Genomic DNA, 25,325 nt, shown 5'->3' on the forward strand with positions numbered 1-25,325 from the left:
CTAAGCCTATCTCAGAAACAGCCTATCTCCAGGCTTCTTTGTTTCCCTCTTTAATAACTGACATTTAAAAATACAAACAAAAACTTTCCTATTGTTTAAGCCACTTTGAATTGGTCTCTCAGTTATTTTTTGCAGAAAGAATTTTAACTGATACGTTTGGAAACAACTTTATTCTGATCATGATTTACCAAATACATCAAAAGAGTGTGGAAGGAAAGAGAAATAAAAATCCTACCTTTTTGGGTACACATCCGACATTCACCTAGAAAAAAATTTAAAAAGGACATATTTTAATAATATTAAACTCAAACCATCAAACAAACCTGTAAGAAATGAACCCCAAGCATCAACCCAGGAGACTTCCATGAGTTCTACATTTATTTCAGTTTTTCTATTATAGAGTTAGGAAAGATGAACATTTTTCTTGTGTGATGAGGCAGATAATTTTACTCATCAGTATTTTCTTAGGAAAAGCAAGTGAGAGAGAACAATTCCATTTCCAGAAGGCCATGCACTCACTGATGGGACAGGTCAAGGGACGGCAGAAGCCTGAGCTTGCACCCAGAAGGAAGCAGCAGAACAGAAATAGCAGCATGGACAGGACCCACCAGCTGAATAAGGGCAACTGAACCATTGGAACAGCGGTCCTAGGGGATATCTGGGAAACTTACTATGGAATATCCTGGGTAAAACACCCAGAATGTCCCCTTTGGGAAAACCTCTAGTGGAAATCTACATTCTTCTGGACCACAGGACAATGATGAAAGAAGCAGTAAGGTTCATCTGTGCTATCAAGTCATATACTTACTAGAGATAGACCACAAATTTGACTCTTAGCCTTCTCGTAGTCAAAAAGGAAAACACAAACACTTGTCAGATTTCATGTGAAAACTAATCAGTTGTTTAAGAAAATAACTATTAATGCCTGTTACACAGACTAGAGAGCAACTCCTCCCAAGGGAACCCTTGGGAGGTAAACAAGTTGTGATACCGTGTTTTCCCGAAAATAAGACCTAGCCAGACCATCAGCTCTAATGCATCTTTTGGAGCAAAAATTAATATAAAACTCGGTCTTATTTTAATATAAGATAAGACCGGGTGTAATATAATATAATACAGTATTGGGTCTTATATTAATTTTTGCTCCAAAAGACGCATTAGAGCTGATAGTCCGGCTAGGTCTTATTTTGGGGGAAACACGGTATAAGTTTACACACAAACTTTTATTTACATCAATTTATTTGATTTTAATCACATCCTAAAATTAATAACTTAAAAAAAATAAAAGCTGGTTAAGAGTAAGATTGATGGAAACTGCCTTGAGGGTGAAGAAATTTGAACTTGACCAAATGGGTAACCACTTAGCAGAGGGGCTGGTTTCAGGAGGACTACATCAACCCCATTCTCTTTGAAGGGCAAATTACAGACTCCCTAGCTCTAGAAACCTGCCATGTAATGTGTATTTCAGGTACCCTTTAACCTTATAAATCCTAAGTGGGAGGTGTTGATGATGTGTCTTGGCCACTATAATGAAGTTATGAGATTTAAACACGGTATCAGCTGCATATCCTTAAAAAAAATCAGTATGTTCACTCATGTGCACTGGCACACAGTAAAGACTAAATATTTAGATACTGGTGAAAATTTACCAAAAGCACAAAAAATAAGGTACTGTATATGACATGGAACTTAGGATATTGATCAACCATGAGTAAAGAAACTTAAGAAAACCTAAATACATGTCAGATTTCATAAGAATGACTGACTTATGACTACTTCTAGGCATTTAGCCTAAAGGGGTAATCTAAGCTGTAGAGGGGCTAAATGCACAAATATGATGTTATATCCAAACACACTATGTAGGTATAATCATTTCCCTACTGTTAGTTATCATATAGAAAAATAAGTATGTAATAAAAGTAAAAAAAAGCAAGCTTCAACAGCAAAGTACTTTTTTTTAAAATTAAGGATAAAAGGTAATCTAAATAATGAAATATTTTAAATCTATTGGTAAAAATATAATACCAGGATTGACCATACCAGTGTTAGAAAGCACACACTATTTTGTCCAGCAAGTCTACAATTAGGAATGTGTCCTACAGAAATAGTCACATATGATGCTCAAGTGCCCAAAGATACCTGTATAAGGATGTCTCCATCTGTGCTGCCACAGTGAGCAACTGGAAACAAGTTAACTATCCATCAATAGGGAAGCATTATTGTAGGGAAATTTTTGTACATTGAGCCTGTGTACATTGCAGTCATTTAAAAGGATAAAGAAGACTTCTGTGTACTGTTACGGAAAGAGCTCTAAGATAAAACAGTAAGTAACAAAAGGAAAGCTGCAGAACAATATGTATTCCATGTTTCAACTTGCATATATATATATATATATATATATATATATATATATATATATATACATGCATTTAAACAATTTAATGCAATACTCCAAAATGTTAACACCTATCACTTCTGGGAAGGGAAAACACCTTCAAATTTTACTCTACATGCGTTTTTTAAAAATGTCTGATCTTATTGATTTGTTACTCTTAGAAAATCTCATTTTTGACTGGATTCAGAGGTAGAATCTCTCAGAGAGAGCAGCCTGCATCTCTTGGCAATTTGTTCCTGGTGTTTTTCTTTGACCTCCTTCATATTCTTGGCCAAAAATTTAGCATATTCTGCAGCCTCTTCCTTATTTTTCTTAGTACGCTGTTTCTTCAGAGCAATACGCTCTGTGTTGCAAGACGCGTGGAGTAACAGGACGCTGAATCTCGGGTGTTTTGGTCCCAGGTTTCCTACCTTCTTTGTTTAGGGGCTTTCTCACAACATACTGGTGGACATCGTCTTCTTTAGAGATACTGAAAAGTTTGCGATTCTATTAGCGCCTTTTGGCCCCCAGCAACGAGGCACAGCTGTATCAGTGACAGCAGGAATATCTCTCTCCCCTTTTTTCATGACGACCAAGTTGAGAACACTCAGACTGGCATCCACAATGCAACCTTGAACAGATTTTTGCTTTCTCCTCCAGTTCTCCTTGGTCTATCACAGGAATGCCCCTTACTCAGGAGCAGGCGGACATGGCCATGGGTCAAGACACCCCGCTTCCTGGGGAAACCTTGTTTGTCATTCCCACCACTGACTCGAACCACATACCCCTTCCATTCTTCACCCAGAGCATCAGCAGCAACTTCCGTGGCCCCATGTTCTCATAAAATATATGAAGTTTGTGTTCATCTTCCACTTCAATGATTTTCTGGCAGCCAGTGGCTGGGAAAGAAATGTTCAGCTTCATCCTGAAGCAGCCGACGGCCTCCAAGGCGCCATGAAAAAGAGCTCTATATGCTTTTTTATAATGGGAATACCATCATTCATTACTTGTATAATTCACTTAGATAAACAAATAAACCAAAAGGATTTTACCTGGATAGTTGAATTTAGATGGATGATTCTTTGATCTTTCTTGTCTAGTATTTTCTATTATACAGTTATTTTTTTTAAAATATGGAAACAAATGCCTTCTAGACATAGTTTATATCAGGTGCTTATAGCTCGGCTGATCACGACCATAAGGAACGACGTTGGCTCTCTGCATGCCCGAAGAATACAAGCCTATTCTTATAGCAGAATATTTTCTGGGTGTCCTGCACTGAAAACTAAACTTCATACACATTTGCCAAGGAACTTCATATGAAATGCTAGATTGAAAGGAACTTGCCCAAATCTCATTGAGATCACAAATGTTTGAAAGAGGGGGTCTTATTAAATAGCAATCTTCTATTCCTCTAGTTGTTCCAAATTCTATTTGCTAACAATTTCATTATGATCCCCTTATTTGCTATTATTCTGCACTCAGGAATTAAAAGGAATGAGTTATGTTTCTATAGAATTCTCAAGTTATCAGTCATGTGGGATTTTTTTTCCTAGAAAGAGGTCATATACTGTCTAGTTGTGGGCTTGGATTTTGTATGAGCTTATGCTACAATAAGGATTCATAAGGCAACGGAAGCCAGAACTCAGAGGATTGAGAGAAGAGTATGGAATTCAAGCCTAATAAAAGAAATCAACACCTGTAGCTGCAGCACTACAAGCACACCCTTCAGAAAGCACTTGGCACCAGCAATGAGAATAACTGATGGCTTTCTCCCTAGACTGGCCTCACATCTGAGTAAGCAGAGGCTATCCTATTTCTCAACCCCCAAGTGTTTGACAAAGTCATGGGGAAAGTCGGAGTGAGCCAATCTAAGGAAGGGGGATGGCAGGTATTTCCTGGGTGGGAGAACAGAAGAGGAAGGCAGCTGAACCCTGTGGGAAGAGTAATCCCAGCCCCACGTGGGATGATTTTATCACGAGACCTGCCTTGTCCAGTTCATTTGGCAAAGAGCTTCCCCTCCACACCTTTATATCCTGCAGTTTGCAGCTTAAGTTCAGTAAGAGGCTTCAACTAGGACAGGCTCCAAAAACAGTTTCTCCGAAAGTAGAGATAATTTCAATATATTAAATAAATACACTCTGCCTGTCCTCTAGTCAGCTTTCTCCAGCTTCCCAGGAACCTTTAAAAGCAATTCAAATTGTCACATGGTACTAAATGTTCAGAACCACTCTCACATATCATCAATTTACTCCTTCCATACATTTGAAGCTACTTGAAAGTTAAGGCAATTTTTAAAAAAAAGTTTGGAACAGGCTTCTTCCAAGGGCCAGGATGGCCTGATTTTCCCTGGTGCCAAGTATATGACTAATATTGGTTTATTTTTTAGAAGTTTCTGCCTTTGGGGCTTCTAAAATTTTTTCACTTGCATCGCTTCTCGGCCTTTTGGCTAAGATCAAGTGTAAAATTTTTTCACTTGCAACCATGCGTTCCTTCAGAAGTAATGATTAAGCAAGCACTCACTGACTTGTGCCAGGCATTATGCAAAGAAAGCACTAATTGGATATAGTCCCTGCTCTCAAGGAGCCTAAGGTCCTAACCAGAGAGAGGCCCTTAGCCAACCCATGATGCTGGCCCAAGGGCAGCAGCAGATCACAGTATTCCCTAAAATTGCAGAGCCTTGGGAATACAAGTAAATCACAGTAAGAGGGTGGTGGAAAATTGTGACCTTTGGGGGCCAGAGAATCTGTATTCTAGCACAGCAAATTTTGGGTCCTGGGGATATAGCTGAAAGGAAGCCCATGATCCTGAAATACTACTTGTCCTATTTTGGCAGCTCCTAGTTATAGGCCTCCAGGAGTTTCTGCTGTTTCTAGAAACCTAGTTACAGTTCAGTGCAACACAACTGATAATTGGGTGCCTCTCTGACTTGGAAGAGAAGAACAATGTGTTACCTGCGAAGCTGGGGAAGCCAGGAGTGGAGAGCTATGTACAGTCATCCTCAGCCTTCCTTGCCCATCCTCTGGCGGATGTGTGCGTTGAATTGTCAGAGAGCACAAGTGTAGTCAGACAGACATGAGTTTGAATCCCAACCCTCCCACTTACTGGCTGCTGGTGGGTAAGTTTCTCGATTTGTGAGCTCAGTTTCTTCCTCCATGAAAGGAATGAGAATGCTTACATTATAGAGGTTGTGAGAAGATCAGAGATAATGTATATAAAACACCTATTTTCTAATTTATGACAGATCTGATGATGACATTGAACCGCCTGAATTATTTCTGCCGTCTGCTGGTTCCCATCGTACAAAAGGCATACGGAAGGGAGAGGAGATAAACTCCCTCTGCGGCTGGCTCCCTTTCAGAAGCAGATCAACTGACAGCAAAGAAAGCTTCCCTCCCAGAGCAGGGCACTCATGTGGTGGGTTCTCAGGGCTCTGACTTCCCAAGGGTGCACAGAGCTGATAAGACCTGAAGCATACAACACTTTCCACCTGGCAAATTTCTTGGCAGAGCCCCCATTATCCACTGTAAGCTGTAGGAATAGAGACAGTTTCTTGCACTCTTGGGTGCACCCAATGTCAGAGATTCCTAAAGCTCTGCCTCCCTTTGCAAACTGACAATCCATTTCTGAGAACGCCCTGTTCCAGTCTGGTGTTCAGAATCCTTCTGTTCAGTTGGCCTGCCAGCACTGGCTCGCAGTGAGGACAGGGGCCCCACCAAACACGGATGCAACATGTGAAGAGCCTGGTGTTACACGTGGCAAAACTCAGGAGCTTCACCATTGTCCCTCATGCTGGCCCTCTCTCCTTTGGTTCTGCCCGGACAAGTACGAACTTGATATTGCCCAGGCCAGTGGTAAAACAAGACCTTGGTCAATTTACAACTGTACCTATCAAGAACGTCACCTGTAAAAAACAAAACAAAACAAAAAAAGTCACCTGTGCTTTTAACGAATAGTAAACTTCCTTCTTCTGGTTTCCCCACTTCTGTCCCCCACCACAGAGTTGCCTGCTGTTTCCTCTGTCCATTTTCCTCCATCACAGCCTAAAATATAGTTCCAGACTGGTAGGTCTGAGAAAGGAGCACTTAGAAAATGGACCAGTCGTGATTTACTAAGCAAAACACTATTGATTCATGAACTCCTTTCAGCAACTACACATATTGAATACCTACTTAGCACAAGGCTGTTGGAGGGGCGTGGAACACATACCACAGGTGACCAGTACAAGGACCCCTGTGTCTGTCACGTGTCATCAGCTTTACACCCACAGTAACGAAATAAGCAGTTGTCTGGACATCTGTCCCTATACGATTCTGATACCAATTCCAATGTTTTTTGTTTATTTTTTGAAATCACACACCATCAAGCACTTAACTCAATTCTGACACTATCTACCTGAAGACAGCATCAGACCCCACAGGTTTAGGGCTCAGTCCTCACGGCTGGCCCTCCGCCACACTTCAGATGCCAATCCAAGTGCAACTGTCACCTGTGCTTCTGACCAACCAGCTCTAGATGGGAGGTTCCCAAGACCCTCTTCTTGGGTTCAATTTATTTCCTAGAGCATCCCACAGAGCTCAGACAATATTTTACTTACTAGATTACCAGTTTATTATAAAAGGATATAATTCAGGAAGAGCCAAATGGAAGAGATGCATACGGCCAGGTATGTGGAGCTTCCATGCTGAGAACACCACTCTGCCCGAATTTCCACGTGCTCACCAATCCAGAAGCCTCTGAATTCCAACCGTTTTGGTTTTTAATGGAGGCTTCCTTACATAGGCACGATTGATTAAGTCACTGGCCACTGACAATAGATTCAAACTTCAGCTCTTCTCCACTCCCCAGAGGTCAAGAGGGTGGGACTGAAATGCCAACCCTCAAATCACAGGCTGGTTCCCCTGCCGACCAGACCCCAAGGACACTTCATTAACATAAACTCAGGTGTCGTTGAAAATGGTTTATTGTGAATGTCAAAACACCTTGTTTACTCTTATCTCTTGGGAAATTCTAAGGCGTTTTGGAACTCTGTGCCAGGAATTGGGACCAGGACCAAACACACTTCTTATTAAAACTCACACTATCACACCCTGGCACATAGTAAACGTTCAATATCCTTGTCTTTACCTTCAGAGTTCAGATTTCAGTAAAGGTTTGTCAGGAAGGCATCCATCTTTAGAAAGAAATAAAAAATATAGCATGTAAAGCAGAATCTAAAGTGAGAAAATGAACTGATATAAGAGGTATTAGCACAGGATGGAACTAAAATTGTTTTGCTCAATACTGAGTAGAACATTAGATTAACGTGGTGACCCTCCCAGTCCCAGAAAGTGTCAAATTTAAAGAATTATTACTCTGGGGCATTCAGGGGTACCCAGAAATAGCTCTGAGACAAAACTCCGCTGGAGTGTCAGTTCTCTCCACCACCTGCTACCCACTGCAGTGAGATCTGGCTTCATATCTCCTGCTGCCCCCTCCCCTGAAAAGGATCTGGGAACCAATATTCTATTTACTCTCTAATGTTGCAGCACTCCAGTAAATAAATGGCTATTAATTATGACTGAATGGAATCCACTTAAAAATTCCGAAGTTTATTAGGATTTCCATAAAATGTCTTCAATTCCACATGTCTAAATAAATAAATAAATTAATTAATTAATTAAATAAATAAATAAATAAATAAATAAATAAATAAAGCAAGCCACTTTACAAGGGAGCCAGAGCTGCCGTGCCAGAGAAACTGCCATGCACGTCTTAGGCTTCACATCTCTGGAACGTTAAAACAGGGCAAAATAAACTTTGGACTGGGACTAAAGCAACCTTGTGCCCCAAAGAACTGTATGCAAAGATAACAAGAAAGCAGATATTATGACCACTGGACTGAAAATTGAAAACATTGCTTAGAATTAACATCACTGTGTTATGTTCGCTGCACCAACAGAAATGCCCTCCTTCTGTTGATGCAACTGTTCCCCTTCCCTTTCCCACACTCATTGCCCTTGTCTCCTAATTGGAACACTATTTAGGCTTCTGCCTGAATCAGTGTGTCCCGAATTGCTATTGTTTAATCTCAGATAAATGCTTGTTGCCTCTCACTTTGAAAGGCCTTTTATTTTCAGGTTAACACACTCTAGCAACTTCTCTGTTGTTACTTGTTGAAAATACCTTTTACAAAGCAATAAGAACACTGAGGGATTCAGAGGCCGCCTTTTTCTTTCTGGCCTTACAGATTTAGTAGATTCTGAGAGGCAGATGACAAAGCAACATTATACTAAGAATGTACAAAAGATTAAACAGTCAACAAGGTGAATCACAAGACAAATTTCAACAGTAAGATTTCCCTGCTTCAACTAACTCCACCTTTTCTGATCACTCCTTTATTTAGCACTTATGCATACACATGTGCCCCATCATGAAACTCTAAACCTACAAAACAAGTTAGAATAATTTTCCAGTTTTGAAGGATACCTGTCAAAACTGAACAAACTAATGGCAGAGTCCCTTTCAACTCTGATCTCCTTTCCGTAAATGCACATTAAAAATGCATGTTCAAACTTGGGACATGGTGCTAAGTAAAATAAGCCAAAGAACAAATATTGCATAATTCTACTTAGATGAGGTATCTAAAATTGTCAAATTTATAGTCAAAGAGTAGAATGGTGGCTGCCAGGGGTTGGGGGTAAGGGAAATGTGGAGTTACTAATCCACAGGTACAAAATTTCAGTTAAGCAGGATAAGTTCTAGAGATCTGCTGTACAATACTGTACAGACCTATAGTCAACAAAACTGTACTGGATGTTTTCAATTTTGTTAAGAGGGGAGATCTCATGTTAATTGTTCTTACCATAAAAAAGAAAGCATATTCAGCCTTATGGGGACATTGACATAATATCAAAGTACACACTACCCTCTCCAACTTAGGTTGTGATTCACATATTGCCCAGTAATTGTTTTCAGCCTTGATGAATACAAACAACTAACTATCTACTGAGCAGCCTGTTTCTCAGGCCTCTTAAAATCCCCACCTCTCCTGCTGGCCTCTCCAACGGGTGCTGTTCAACACAGTCCACAGAGATATTAATGATTAAGAAGGTTTTTGTTAGGTACAAACGTCCAGTTATAAAATAAATAAGACCTCGGGATGTAATGTACAGCATAGAGACTCTAGTAAATAATACTGCTTTGCATATTTGAAAGTTGCTAGAGAGTAGTCTTAAAAGTTCTCATCACAAGAAAAAAAAAATTGAAACTATGTCCGATGATGGGCGTTCACTCAATGTGATGCGATCACACAGGCTGTGGGGCAAAGGGTGAGCAGTTTGCCAGAAAACTTTCCTCAAGCTGACTCTTCCTACCTTTGAGTTGGCAGACAACTGAACCTCAGAGACAAAGTTCCCAGAAGACTCTAATTTATCCTAGCTTTGGGAAATATTTGCATTTCTCCGCCGTCTACATTTGATCGTGAAAGAAGTATTATTCTACTTTTGGAGACTCCAAACTAAATTCAAAGATTATCTCATGTATTTTTCTGCCCTCAAAAATGACTTAATCACAGTAGGAAACAAGCGACTGCTAATCTGTAATTGAATTATAAGGAAAAATAAATGATTTCTTTCAGTTTCCCATTTCTAATGTCTAACCTAATACCCTACTACAATTATTTTTTTCCCTGATCCAGCAAAATATAGACTAATTTAAGAGTGGAATCATGTTATTGGAGCTACACATGCTCTTGACCTAGTTTGTCCATTAGAAGTTTAGTAGCAGTTCTGGCCTGTTGCTTTTCTCATTTTGAACAGAAGGGGATCAGAAAATGCCACCCCTATGTTACTTTGGCATCGGATTATTTTGAGCTGAAGACAATTAAGAAACAGCAGACACAGGAGGAACTCTCTGCCCTCCCCCTTTCTCCCTAAAATCAGGGCATAAATTTTCTTTTGTGAAGGTGTCCCCACGCCCTCTCCAGACCAGGAGAAAAACTCTCATCAGTGGAGATGGAAAGATAGCACTAAGATGAATCTGCACAAAAAGACTTATTAAGTAACCCTTACCTTCTGTCAGTCTCCCCCATATATTTTACCTTCGCACAATTTACCTAGTCCTAGAAGCCCAAACCCCCTTTCCTCTGTCTAGTCACTTCACAATTTATCACCCTTTGTTAAATTGGTATCAAGCTGCTGGACTTAACTACTTTGTTTTTTTTCACTTCTTTTCTGTAACATTCACATGTACATATGAAATAAACGTTTTCCCTTGTTAATCTACTGTCAGTTTAAGTCACAGGCTCTAGTTACTGAACGTAAGAGGGTACAGAAAAAGTCTATCATTGGGTACAGAACACGATATGGGGCAAAGTCATCTCATTCCTGAGTTGCTTAACAGCTTAAAGTAATAAATCTTATCAAAGAAAAATGAATGTTCAGATACAGCAACACATGTCACTCATCTGGAAAATACAGGTTTCCTTGGAAGGCACCTAGTCTGTTGTATCACAGAAGGAAAACAAAAGTCCTCCTGGCAAAGGGAGACTGAGGAGGCCCCAGAAAACAAGGCAAACGGTCAAACCATATAGACACCCTTGGAAAGGACTCTAGGCTGGTTACTTCAAAAGTATGAAATTAGGAAACTGGGAAACGAATGACTCTATGAGCAAAGTCATTGTCATATGACCCCTACAATCATGAAGGGTTCGCCAGATTCATTCTAACGCTTCCATGGAGTGAAAGTCTTCACACAGCTCCTGCTTCCCATGAAGCCCCAGCATTGTGACTCATACACCAGAATCAGATGAAGCTCTTTAAAAACACATCATCTGAAAAAAACAAATAAATTAAAATAATAAAATAAATAAAATAAATAAAAATACATCAGCTGGGCTTCACTCCAAACCTACTAAATCAGGAGCTCTGGGGTGGAGACCCACGTGGCAGACCCTGAACCAAGTGTTTTTAGAGGAAATGATGTCGGGTTCCTAAGAAGCAGGAGTAAGATGGTTGCTCCTCTGTAGTTGAGAACAACGTTCATCACCTCGTAATTAATCCACACAGTTACACCAAAGCCATTGTTCCTGATGGCAGGGCTGCTAATTCCACATGCTGTATTACGCTTGGTTTGTTTCCAACCATATTTTAGCTGACACTCAGTTTGCTTCTCGGTAAAGTGAGGGTCCTGGACTAAAACCCTATAAGGATCGTGTGAGTCCAATCCTTAATCAAATGAAAACAGGGGCTATGTAGTGTTTTATAAAGCTAAAAGTATTCAATTTAAAGGACTGTCTTTTACTTGAAATTATAGGCTTCCTTATTTTAAAAAATATTCTTGATAAAAGTGATACTGATACAGACCCCAAATAGCCACAGCAACTTTGAGAAAGAAAAACAAAGCTGGAGGTATATCGCTACCTGATACCAAACTATATTACAAGGCCATAGTAATCAAAACAGCATGGTTCTGGCATAAAAACAGACACATAGCTCAATGGAACAGAACAGAGCCCAGACATAAATCCACGCCTATATGGTCTTTTAATCTATGACAAAGGAAGCAAGAATACACACGGGGGTAAAGACAGACTATTCAATAAATGGTACTGAGAAAATTAGACAGACACATGCAAAAAAAAAAAATGAAACTGTACCACCATCTTACTCTACATACAAGAATAAACTCAAATTGGACTAAAGACTTAAATGGAAGACCTAAAACCATAAAACTCCTGGAAGAAAACACAGGCAGTAAACTTAGACATTATCCTTAGTAATATTTTTACTGATAAATCTCCTTGGGCAAGGGAAACAAAAGAAAAAATAAACAAATAGGACTACATCAAACTAAAAAGTTTTTCACAGTAAAGGAAACCATTAGCAAAACAAAAAGACGTCCTACTGATGGGAGAAGATATTTGCCAATGATACATTTGATAAGGGGCTAATATCCAAAATTTACAAAGAACTCATACAACTGAACACCAAAAAACCAAACAATCCAATTAAAAAATGGGCAGAGGACCTGAATAGACATTTCTCCAAAGAGGACATACAGATGGCCAATAGACATGAAAAGATGTTCAACATCACTAATAATTAGAGAAATGCAAATCAAAACCACAATGAAATATCATCTCACACTGTCACAATGGCTATCATCAATAAATCAACAAACAAGTGTTGGCGAGGATGTGGAGAAAAGGCAACCCTCATGCACTGTTGGTGGGATTGCAGATTGGTGCAGCTACTATGGAAAACAATATGGAGGCTCCTCAAAAAATTAAAAATAGAACTACCTTATGACCCAGCAATTACACTCTTGGGTATTTATAAAAAAAATCCAAAACACTAATTCGAAAAAGATAAAGTCATATGCACCCTTATGTTCACTACAGCACTACCTACAATAGCCAAGATATGGAAACAACCGAAATGCCCATCAACAGAGGATTGGATAAAGAGGTGGTACATATATACAATGGAGTAATACTCTGTCATAAAAAAAAAATGAAATCTTACCATTTGCAACAATTTGAATGGATCTAGAGGGTATTGTGCTAAGTGAAATAAGTCAGACTGAGAAAGACAATTACCATATGATCTGTACACGTGGAATCTAAAGAACATAATAAATGAACAAACAAAACAGAAACAGACCCACAGGTACAGAGGATAAACTGATGGTTACTAGACAGGAGGAAGGCTAGGGGGCTAGGTTGGAAATGTGAAGGGATTAAGAAGTACAAATTGGTAGTCACAAAAGAGCCACGGAGATGTCAAGTACAGTATGGGGAATATAGCTAACAATACTGTAAAAACTATGCATAATATTAGATGGGTACTAAACTTACCGGGGGGGATTACTTCATAAATTGTATAAATGTCTAACCACTATGCTGTATACCTGAAACTAATGTAAAATAATACTGAATGTCAACTATAATTTAAAAAAATAGTCACGGGGATATGTAGTACAGCATAGGGAATACAATTATATTCTAATAACTATGTACAATGTCAGATGGGTAATAGACTTATTGGAGTTATTACTTTGTGAGGTATATGTCTAACCACTGTTATTTTGTACACCTGAAACTAAAAAAAAATAAGTTTCTTTATTAAGGTGACAGTATGAATACATTTAAGATGCTGTAATGGAAAAACGAGATTGCATTTCTGTGGAGGCTAGTGGCAATCTTTCCAATTTAGTCCAGAGCTCTCTGGACTCAAATAAATTGTTCTGTATATGACATAAAAAACAAAATATTTTTAAAAATAAAAAGCAAAAAAATTGATATTAATACATAATAATTTTTTAATGGCAATTACTCAAAAAATTTAAGTCAATGGGGGTGGCTGGTTAGCTCTGTTGGTCAGAGCCTGGTGCTAATAACACCAAGGTTGCTGCTAGTTTGATCCCCACATGGGCCACTGGGAGCTGCACCCTCCTTAAAAAATTTAAGTCAGCAAGTTTATGTTAATGCTTCCATAAAAATAATGAATAAATAAATAAATATGTAAAAAACAACTATAGGCAGACGGGATCAGTAGAGCTCCAAAATCACTTCCGGCTCTATCACTCCATGAATCTAACTTTTCATGGAGGAAGGCTTAAAATAACAAAAAGCCCTAAAAACAAAAAGTTATATATATATTTTTTATTTGTTACAAAACCACTGCATGGAAAACCTATAAACTACAATGTTTACTAACAAGGTATTTCATTTAGGAAAACACTGGTTGGAGAGTCAATATTAAAGAAACTTATATTTGACTTCCCCAAGGGACATCTCTCAATAGTACTGTTACCACAAAACCACTTTTATTGTGTCACTCTCCTGCTCAAAACCCTTCCACAGTTCCCTGTATTTCCAAAAACTACTTTTTTTTTAAACCATCACCTACCCAGCAGCTACCCACTTTCTATTAAAGACACCATTTGCTCCAGTCAAATTTGATTACACAACATACACTGCCTCTATGCCTTCGCCCTGACCCTACCCTCTCAAAAAATGATATTCATTCATTCAAGTTCAGAAAAATACTAGCTCCTTCAGGAAACTATCCCATGGTGCCCAGGCCGAAGTGATAATTATAACTTTTCTCTCAACTACAGTCATTTGTTATTGCTGCAGCAATTAATACAGACCATCTCACTTTGGAGTTAATTGTCTACACTTTGCTCCCCTATTATTTTGTAAATTAATTGAGGGAAGGGACGTTTGTCTTACAAATGCTTGTATCTACCCTTTTCTCTCAGCCAGCCCCAATGCAAATACTTAGCAGTTAGAATACAAGAAAAAAGACATGAGCAAATGAAATGGTGTGCTTCAGAAAGCCACCCGCTTGGAAATCACTGCACATCAGAAATGTATTCTTTGCACAGTGACAGATGGTTACCAGACTTAGTGTGGTGATCACATCGTAAGATATATTAATGTTGAATCACTATGCTGTACACCTGAAACTAATATAATATTGTACGCCAACTATACTTTAATAGAAAAAAATTTTTTTAACTTGATTATTAACTGTGGATAGCCCAGATAACTCGAATCTGAACAAATCTAAATTCATGTCTTACCAACTGGTTATATCTTCTCTCATATACAATGTATATCAACACCCTTCCTTTACAAATGCCAATTTGAGAAGTTATAAAAGAACTCTTTCCCAAATGGAATGTCATGGAAATGTTAAATAAGGGATTTCTCCAAGATATCAATGCTTACAGGAAAATAAAAGTTCCTGCAACAGAATGAGATAAGCAAGGCAGGCATTCTGGCTGGCTGTCCTGAGCTATCCTTTGCTCATTCTCAGTAGTTTATCTCAGTATATTCACATTCCTAACAAGAACTTAAAAACAGGGTCAGCCTCTTCTTGATTAATACCAGTAGAACCAGACAATGACGACGAAAGCCATAAGCTTATTATGACATAAATGGAGAAGGAAGAAAACAGAGAAAAGTAATGCAGTATAAAGATGAGCAATTATCAAGCGCTCTCACCAGTTGTCCAGGGGGCCTCTTAGTGGCACCCCTCAATCTGCTTTCTGCAGAGACAGACTTCCCCTAATTTAGTCTGCCTGAACTAAGGTGTCAAGGTGCAAGTTGATAATTAACAGGATTTTTTTTTTCCTTTTCTCAATCCCACTTGCATTTTGATCTTGAAAAATGAGCCCTGGACAATGGAGTCAACCCTTGCAGAGCTATTCATTTCCAGTTTCGTTCATTTCACATATGGTAATTGAGGAAGACATTTTGTCGAGGTGACAAGAGACCCACAAACCCATGAACCCATCTCTGCCCTTAAGGAGTTCCCAATTTAGATAACTTAAACATCAGTCTCCAAAGGAATTTAGAGAACCCATCCCAAGCCCAGGTTACTCTTGGATACAGCGTTTTAATATTAACAGCTAGTACCTCACCCAGGTCTTGTGATAGGAGAGGCCACACCAATAACCTGGGAACAAAATTTATTTTAAATGATGAATAGTTTCTCAATCGCAGGATTTACAACACTCTTTTTAAAGGTAGTTTTAAAATACCCCCCAAACAAGAAAAGAACAAAACAAAAACAAAAGATGAGAATTCATTTAATAATATATCCTACATCAAAGTAACCTGTAATCAGCGCTTTTCAATCTTGGCTCCAATTCCGAAACACTTATGGAGCTTCTAAAAATCCCAACCGCCAAGCTGTACCTCAGACCAATGAAATCAGAAGCCACGGGAGCAGAACACAGGCAGCAGAATTTTTTCAACTCTTCAGGTGATTCGATGTGTAGCCAAGGGTGAGAACCACTGCTGTAAATCATTCTGCCCTTGAAATTGAAGGGAGACGACGAGGATCCGCATCGCTCAAGGACGTATTTCCTTTTCTCCTGTCCCCTTACACACAGGCCAGCTACAATTTTTCCAGATGCATTTTTGTTTCATGGCCCTGGTGATAAACTCAGGCGTGGAACACAACACTCTTAACACTTTGAGGAGTGAGGATGCAGGAAAGGTATGTTAATTTTAGCCACCTACGCTATCGCTAACTTTGCACCTGGGCTGGAACAGACGCAGATTGAGCTTTGGGGACCGCAGGGAGGCCCTTTTATATTTCTTTCATCTAAACCTGCTGGGATCTTGACATCAGAAGCAGGAGGGAAAGCGGATAGCGCAGCGCTGGGGGCCCATGCCCTGGGCCGGAGGGACGGGTGATACTAGAAAAGAGTACAGGCTTCCAGGAGCGGCAAAGAGAAAATGGGGCTGCGGGTCGCAGCGCTGCCGAGCCCCCGGCGCTACCCGGGAGGGTCCCGGTACTTACGCAAGTGCCGCCAAGCTTGTGGCTCTCCACCACCGCGACCCTGGCGCCCAACTCCGCAGCCCGGCGCGCGCTGGCTAGCCCGCCGGAGCCGCCCCCGATCACCAGGTAGTCGTAAGACTCCACGGCGCCGGCGGCGGGCGACAGGCCCTGCGGCTGCAGCTCCTGCCTGAACGCCATGGCGAGGACGCGGGCGGGCGGAGGCTGGGGCAACGGGAAGCCGAGGAAGGCGCGCGCCGCCCGCCGCCAGCTGGGCCACGCGCTCGCGCTCGGGGCCCGGGTCAGCAGGGCCATGCACGCGGAAGTGCGCGGAGCGGGGCGGCCCCGGGGCGGTCCCCTGGGAAGGAAGGGGCGCCAGCCCCGGGCAAGCGCTGCCTCACGGTGACTAAGCACCCGACCTGGGCGCGCGGCGAAGGGGTGCAGGGCGGGGTATGGGGCTCTGGGCCGCGGTTCCGCGGGACCCGCCCCAGTCAGTTCACCGGCACGCGAGCTGCCCGCCCAGTCCAAAGTGAGAAGCTTGAGGAGGGTGGTCTCCACGCCTCCGTATTCACCCCAGCGCCAGGGTCCCCATACCCGAATGGCATCAACCAGATGTAGGTTTATGAAGGCCCGTGGGGTAAGGATGAAGGCCCTCTTTTATTTCATCCAGCCTTTGCTGCTTGGGCACCTTGAGATTTGCCAGTGGCGCTGACTTCTAGAGGAAGGGAGCGTTACTTTCCCATTATTTTGGAGGTTGATGCTTCTCTGTCCGGTCTAGCGCAACACAGGCAGTGAGAGAATGAGAAGGGGTGGCAAAGGGTTAAAAAAGAAACATAAGTCAAGAAAGTTTTGAAAGGGGGCCAAGGGTCTCCCAGCCTCAAAGGACGGAGAACCCCGAATCCGGCCACCTTGTGACTTTTATTGATGTACACACAAGGAAGTAGCATTGTTTTCTCCACGGTCTGTGAGTCTCATATTTCATACCAGAGAACTGATTCAAACCAACCACCCTTGCCTGCAAACAGCCAGAATCGGAAGTCCCATGATGTCTTAACAATTATGGTATGTGCCTCCCCAGGAACAAATCCTTTATGCTGAAACTTATTAATAAGAATGGAAGGAGAACTGATGTTATCACATCAATGACTCACTTCCCAAGCAGGTTGTGGGAAGGAATGTAGCCACATAAGCAGAAGCTCTTCTTAGCTGGTGGAAGGTGGGCACTGTGCCCACCTCTATGAACCCTGTGGGTTCTTCTGGTGGTCCCCACGCAGCTGTGCCTGGCTTGGGTTGTTCCTCCCGTGAGGAATCTTACCTGTCATTGGCTGACCAACCATCTTTTGGGGGCCAGAGAGACATAAGGTGTAAGCACAAAGGTGAAGCAAAGTCCCTGAAAGGATCCGTCTCAAAGACTCTTCTTTCTTTAGGGACAGGCACGAGGGCTGCTGCGTGGCAACACTTCTCAAAGTTTGATCCTCATAACACCTAGAGTGCTGATTCCTGGGCCCTAACCCAGATCAACTAAGAAGGAACCTCTAGAGGGCCGGACCCCAGCAATCTACACTTTAACAGACTCCCCAGTCTTCAGGTGAATCTAGGCACATTTAGTTTGGAAAATGTTGGAATAACGAGTTTCGTGATTGTCAGGACCCAGGGCAAGCTGCCCCAAAATAATCCACAGTGACATATTATTTCGAATTAAAATCACCTGAGAAGCCAGAAGTTCTCTGACTCTCCTATGTCTCCCTAAAAGCAGGAATAGGTGCCCTCAATGGCTCCCGAAGAGTTGAGACAAACTTATCACAAGTTATAAAATTCAAAGTATAAACAAATCCTGTAATGCCTTTACTTAAGCCCAAACTTTGTTTAGATTCGTCACAAATACCTAAAACTTGCTTAGATTACTTTCTAACGAGCACTAACTTTCTTTGTACTGTCAATTTCTCACAAATTTGTTTTTGTCTAAAAAGTATAAAAAAGGTGCCTAGTTCAATCATTTCTTTGAGCCTCATTTTATGATCTGTGCATCATATTGTCATTCTCCTGTGTGCGCATATTAAATTGTTTTTTCCTCCTGTTAATCTAGTCTTGTGTCAGTTTTATTATTTTATAATTAGTACAGCCAGAATAACGAAAGGAGGGTAGAATTCTCCCACTCCCCAACATGATCCACAAATGAAGCATAAAGATAGGACAGAGATGAAGACCAAAAAAAAAAGCATTTCCCTCCCTAGCTGTGCAGACAGGGGCTGTCATTTTACAATATCTGGAATTACCAATTGGACAGCAAAGTAGTAAGTGGGCTTTGACTTGGTGTAGTGATAGGCCACCGTCATGCCCATCTCCCACAAGCCGAGAGCTCTATAAGCAGTGAAGGTCTGGTCATAGACACTGGGCCCAGCACACTGAAGGGGACTGGGAATCAACCACACTCCAATTAGAATGGTATCCATTTCTTTTTTTAGGCTTTTGGGGTTTTTTTCCTGATCAAAAAGTAATACAGGGGAATTTGGGAAAGTTCTTCCTTCAGTAGAATGCAATGTAATAAAGAAAGATGGGACGACAGAATTAGAAAAATCACCATTTTGCAACTATCATAGTGATATGTGTCATTAATTATAGTGAATGTTAAAACCAACCACTGGGTGAAAGTTTGATGGGGAAAAGATTATTTTCACAGTCTCAGAATATGTCCCCACAGATTGCTTATTAATCACAAAGGAAAAAATGGTAACTTGACAGTGGGGCAAAATACCACCTTATCCAAGTGATCAAAGTTAAACATTGCCAGTAATAAGACAGTTGTCATTGTGTGCCTGACGATATGATGCAGTAAGAAGTGCACAGCTTCACTCACGTAGTATTCCTGCTAAAAATCCCTAATTTGAATCTAATCATGTGGTAACACTCAGAAAAACCAAAATTGAGGGAAATTTTACAAACAGCCTATACTCTTTAAAAACTATTATATGTCTTTAAAAAAAGCAAGGCTGAGGACCTATCTTCAACCTGAGATAAAGACTGAAGAAACATGAGAACTAAAAGTTAGGCTTTACCTTGTATGGGATTCTGGATTGGGGAACCTTCACTATAAAGCACAATTGGTGAAATCTGAATATGGCCTCTGTAACACATACTACTACTGCTACATCAACGTGAAATTTCCTGAGTTTGATCACTGTATTGTGGTTATGAGAGAATATCTTTGTTCTTAAGAGATATATACTGAAGTATTTGGGAGTAAAGAGTCTGAGTCAGAGAAATTTAGATTCATGTCACACCACAGGCATTGTCATAGTTATTTAACCTGAGTGTAAGTTTCTTCACCTGTGAAATGGGGGGGCTGGCAAAAAGGAAATACGTATGTCAAACAAAGAGAAATGAATGGGCAGAAACTGGAAACAGTAAGTAGAGCAGTGCAAATTGGCTAGACCTTAGGCAGCTTGAAGGGGTAACAGGAGATGGATGGAGTCCTGGAAAGCCTTAGTTGTAACCTAAGGTATTTACGCATTACTCCACAGGCAAAAAAGAGTTGCTGGATACAGATGCACATATATATATAAAAACTTGTAAGTCAAATACCAAACAAAAACAAACAAACAAAAAAACCAGTCACTGCAGATTTTTCAGAGGTGTGTTTCCCTGGAAATATATGAAATGAACTGGAGAGGGTGAAACGGGCAGTATAGGAAGCAAAATTAATAGGTAGCAGTATTGGGAACAGACATAAAGAAGTGAAATTGACAAGGTGGGGGAGGGTACAAGAGTCAAAGATGACAAGTCTTGAACTAGGAGAAAAATTATTCCATAAAGCAAACATAAAGAAGAGGAAAAGAGGTAAAGGTTTATGTCTCTGGCAGTTTCAAAGGAGAAAGGAATTTTTAATCACCTAGTTACATTATCCCATGCAATATGTTGAAACCAAAGGTTCATAAGGCATTATTTGGGACTAAATTATTTTATTTTCATTTAAGTGTTTTTCCTTTTTGCTTCTGACTTAGACAAGGAGGGGAACGGTAGCGATGCATATCCCAAGCACTTAAAGACTTCTGACTATATCTAAACTTTCTCTTCTTCAACCAAAGAAATGTCAGCTAAAGTAATATAATGCAGTTAATAAGAGGTAGTTTCAGAATGATATTAAATGCTGAGAATGAAAATCAACTGAGTTATTGTTCAAGTGTGGCAGTCTTAGGACATCATTATAAACTAGTATGATTTGTGAGAAACAGCTAAGCCCCAATTATTTCAACTTTTAATAACTTCATCATTAAGAATATTCTTTTGAACACTAGACAAACTTAGGTGATTTCCATAGACACTGTGAAAAGTTTCTCAAAATAAAAAACAAAATATTAATATGGATTGAACTATGTACGCATTGTGCTTATGAGCTTTATTAGGCACATTGCTCAGAGCTTTACATGTTATCCCCTCCTCAACCCAAAAACTAAATATTATTATCTCCATTTTATAGAAAAGAAAATTGAGGTTCAGAGGGTCAATAACTTGTACAAAATTGCATAGCTGGTGAATGGCAGAGCAGGGGTTCAAATCCTGGAGGCCTAACTCTAAGCCTATTCTCTTAACCATTACTGGAGAGAAACCATCACAGATGGTGTCCTATGGCGAAAATACAAGATCCAAGATTTTTTTTAAATATTTTTTTTGTAGGAGAATGTTGAATACCACTTTTTCTAAAAAATGTAGACTGTCTCTCCTTCTGCATTTTTTTATATAATATAATTTGTAGGAAATGTATTCATGACTCATAAGTGACTTATTTATGTGACAACTTTGTGTTATTTGAGGATACACATCAAGAATTACTATGTTAGAAGGTGATAATGGTATAGTAGACCCCCTTTATATGTGTGAGATTCATTCCAAGACCCTCAGTGGATGCCTGAAATAATGGATAGTACTGAACCTTATATAGACTATATTTTGTCCTATGCATACATACCTATGATAAAGTTTAATTGATAAATTAGGCACAAGAGATGAACAAATATAATAAAATAGAACAATTATAATATACTGTAATAAAAGTTATATGAATGTGGTCTCTCTCTCAAAATATCTTATTGTACTGTACTCACCCTTCTTGTGACGTGAGATGATAAAATGCCTACATGATGAGATGAAGTGAAGTAATGATGTAGGCATTATGACATGGCATTAGGTTACTAGTATATAAGGGTTACTTGAACACGAGCAGTGCAATACCTCTACAGTCAGTCTGATAACCGAGGTGACTACTAAGTGACTAGCAGGTGGGGGTAGTCTACATTGTGGATACCCTGGACAAAGGGATGATTCACATGCTGGACAGGATGTAACAGGAAGGCCCAGAACAGCATGCAATTTAAAACTTATGAATTGCTTATTTCTAGACTTTTCTATGTAGTAGTTTTCAACTGCGGTTGACAGCAGGTTGACTGCAGGTAACTGAAACCATGGAGAATGAAATTGCAGATAAGGGGGACTACTACACTTCAATAAACAATCTGAGAAATTCAAGAAACAGTGGTATACAAAGAACCTGGCACGTACAAGTTGCTCAATAAAATGTATTTCTCATGAAGCATATACCGTTTCCCCAAAAATAAGACCTAGCCGGACAATCAGCTCTAATGTGTCTTTTGGAGCCAAAATTAATATAAGACCAGGTATTATATCTTATATTATATTTTATATTATATTATTATTATATTATATTATTATATTATATTATATTATATTATATTATATTATATTATATTATATTATATTATATTATATTATATTATAGATCCAGTCTTATAGTAAAATAATACTGGGTCTTACATTAATTTTTGCTCCAAAAGACACATTAGAGCCGATGGTCTGGCTAGGTCTTATTTTCAGGGAAACATGGTAGGAAGGTGATTGCAGTAACTTACGAGAATAAAAATAATATGAGGAAAGAAATAAATATTACCCAATTATACAATTTCAGTGTTTAATATTGAGGCAAAGGATAAACACTGAAGAGACAGAGAACAATGACTACAACTGAAAGTGAGATTAACAAAAAGCAAATTTTATGATAAGGAGAAGGAATCTTAGGGAAATAGCAAGTCTGCTTTGTTGGAAAACTGGACACTACCTCAGAAGACACATCTAGCAGGATATCATACATGTGTTGAATAGCTCTTACCCTTCTGTTCTCAAATTAATTGTTTTACAAGTATTTTGAAATTAGAATATGAAGGAGATTTCATAAAGAGCTTTAGAAACAATTAATATTCCCATTCTGAAATTAAATATCTGGTATTATTTCTGTAACTGTTTACAGAACAAAGTACCCTCCAAGCTGACACATAAAATTAACATCATACACTACAGTACAAACTTGATGGTGTGCAGGAATCTCATCCGTCGCATTTGTGGCTATGTCCCCAGCATCTGTAACAATACCTGGGGCACAGTCGTCGTTTCATATTTGTTGTTGATTGAATAAATTAAGCCTACAAGATTTGAATCACAGTTCCTCATGTAACAGTACCAGTCCTTGCCTGAATTCACCCTCTCCTGTCCTCAATGGTATCTAAACATGGCTTAACAACTTACCTGTGGAGCATTGAATAATAGCTCCTAAGTCAGAATCTCTGGGAAAGAAGTCCATATATACATGGAAAGTTCAATACAGAATGTCCTAAAAATGTGTTTACCACTTATACTCTGCTTCTTCTAAAGAAAATTTAAGATATTGAATACAATAATCAAATAACAATATAAGAATATTATGGCATTCCAAATGGAAAAATGGAAATGAGTGCTATGAAGTCAGAGCAAGGAGAGATTACTGTGGTTGCTGAACACTGAAGCCATGGTGAAGGTTTTAACCAGTTTACAGTTTTGAATAGTTATTACATTTTTGGTCATATATTTTAATTTATATGCATAATGGATCACTGGACAAAGATAGGAGGCCAAAGGACATCGATGCTTAAATACAAGTTAATAAGAGACATAAAAATATTAATCTACCACAAGACATTTTCTAGCAGGTCACTAAGTTACATTCATCGGATCAAAATTCTTATGGACTACATCAAGATGTCTCTAAAACAAAGTATGGAGTGAGAATTAAATTATTTTTGCAATTTGAGTTTTCAGTTGTTGGGAATAAAATCAAAGGGAAGAAGTACTTTCAAAAGTAGCTATCTTTCCCATTATTTAGAAAAAATACTACAAAAATAATTCATAAGCTTAAATATAAAAGCTAAAACATAAACTTTTAGAAGAAAACACAGGAGAACTTTTCAAGGTCAGGATAGGCAAAGCTTTCTTAGAAAGCGATACCATAAAAGAGTATTTGATAAATTGGTCTTCAAAATTAAAAAAAAAACTTCCCATTAATAAAATCATCAAGAAAATAAGTAAGCTACAGACTGGGAGAAATATTCACAAAATTTATATCTGACTGGTATCGAGGCTATATAAAGAACTCCTACAATTCATTAATACAAAAGAGAAACAACACAGTTAAAAAGATTTGAATAGACATTTCAAAATGGAAGATAAGTAAATGGCCAAGAAGCACACACACAAAAGTCATCAATATCATTAGTCACTAGGGAAACAAAGCTCCTATGAAAAATAACTGCACATCCACAGAATGGCTAAAATAAAATATAGTGACAAATACCAAATGTAGGACAAGGATATGGAGAAACCGCATCACTCAGACATTGTTGATGAGAAGATGATACAGTTACTTTGAAAAATATGGCTTTTTCTTACAAAACTAATATGTGTTTACCATATGACCCAATAATTGCACTTAGTCATTTATCCCACAGAAATGAAAACATAAGTTCACCTAAGAACTTGCAAATAAATGGTCATAGCAAGTGAGAGGTAGCAAAGTTTGCCACTCCAAAATATAGACTTTTTTGGAGATGTTATTTTAAGCTAGTGATTTTTAGAAAAACAGAAGACTCAGGAAGAACCTTTGACCTTACCCCTAACTGCGGTGAACAAAAACAAAAACGGGGCTCTGTAATAAATCTGACAATTTCAGTGACAGAAAAGTAACCTCAAGGGGTGATCTTATCATAAATTCCTAACTGGGCAGGTCATGTGAGTGGTCCTGCCCCAGGCCTATAACTTTTTTAGTAAGAGGTTTATCTTTATCTTAAGTGTGAATCTAGGTTAACAAACCTTTGATGTGCCAGAGTAATCGTTTTTCATACCTCTTGGAGGCGTAACTACCCTCAAGGGAGCACAGAATCTTGTCAACTATCCTGAAATCCAGTCATAGTGATTTCCCTGTCTTAATTTCTCCCCCTTTTAATCTTCCTCCTTGCCTCATTAATTCCAAATGTATGAAAAAGAACTGTCATTCTCCAGAGCAAGTTTGAGATCTTGCTTCCTGGCATGTCGTCAGTTTGGCTCAAATAAACTCATAAAAATTCTCTACAGATTTGCAGGTTCTTATGTGGACACTATTATACCATGTACTATGTTCAATCTCAATGAGAACTCCACACCAAAAACGCCACCTTAAAGTACTCCAACCCAGACTCCAAAAACCCTATGAAAAATCACCCTGGATCCCTCCTTTGAGATACTACTAAAATTATGTCAAAATAGCGTTCTCCCTTAATATAGTGAGACACTTGGTTTTATTTGAACAGGTTATTCTG

General features: G+C 39.3%; 1 protein-coding gene, 1 long non-coding RNA gene and 1 pseudogene across 2 annotated transcripts in view; 1 reads left to right on the top strand and 2 right to left on the bottom strand.

Annotated features, from left to right (window-relative positions):
- GSR (glutathione-disulfide reductase) overlaps positions 1 to 17,176 on the bottom strand; it is a 44,037-nt gene extending 26,861 nt beyond the window's left edge. Inside the window, exons 1-2 of the mRNA XM_019750505.3 lie at positions 16,675 to 17,176; positions 236 to 262 (exon numbers count right to left, since the gene is read on the bottom strand). Of these exons, the coding sequence (XP_019606064.1) occupies positions 236 to 262; positions 16,675 to 16,965 (318 nt within the window). The 5' untranslated portion in view covers positions 16,966 to 17,176. The remainder of the gene's footprint in view (positions 1 to 235; positions 263 to 16,674) is intronic.
- LOC109457549 (small ribosomal subunit protein eS6 pseudogene) lies at positions 2,428 to 7,709 on the bottom strand (annotated as a pseudogene).
- On the top strand, positions 15,921 to 18,731 carry LOC148755105 (uncharacterized). The gene is made up of 2 exons (XR_016019457.1): positions 15,921 to 16,368; positions 18,078 to 18,731. It is a non-coding gene; the product is annotated as an uncharacterized LOC148755105 (long non-coding RNA).
- The last annotated feature ends 6,594 nt before the right edge of the window (positions 18,732 to 25,325 follow it).

Source organism: Rhinolophus sinicus, chromosome 16 (genome assembly GCF_057876585.1).
Source record: "Rhinolophus sinicus isolate RSI-liver-muscle chromosome 16, RSI-T2T, whole genome shotgun sequence".
Classification (NCBI taxonomy): domain Eukaryota; kingdom Metazoa; phylum Chordata; class Mammalia; order Chiroptera; family Rhinolophidae; genus Rhinolophus; species Rhinolophus sinicus.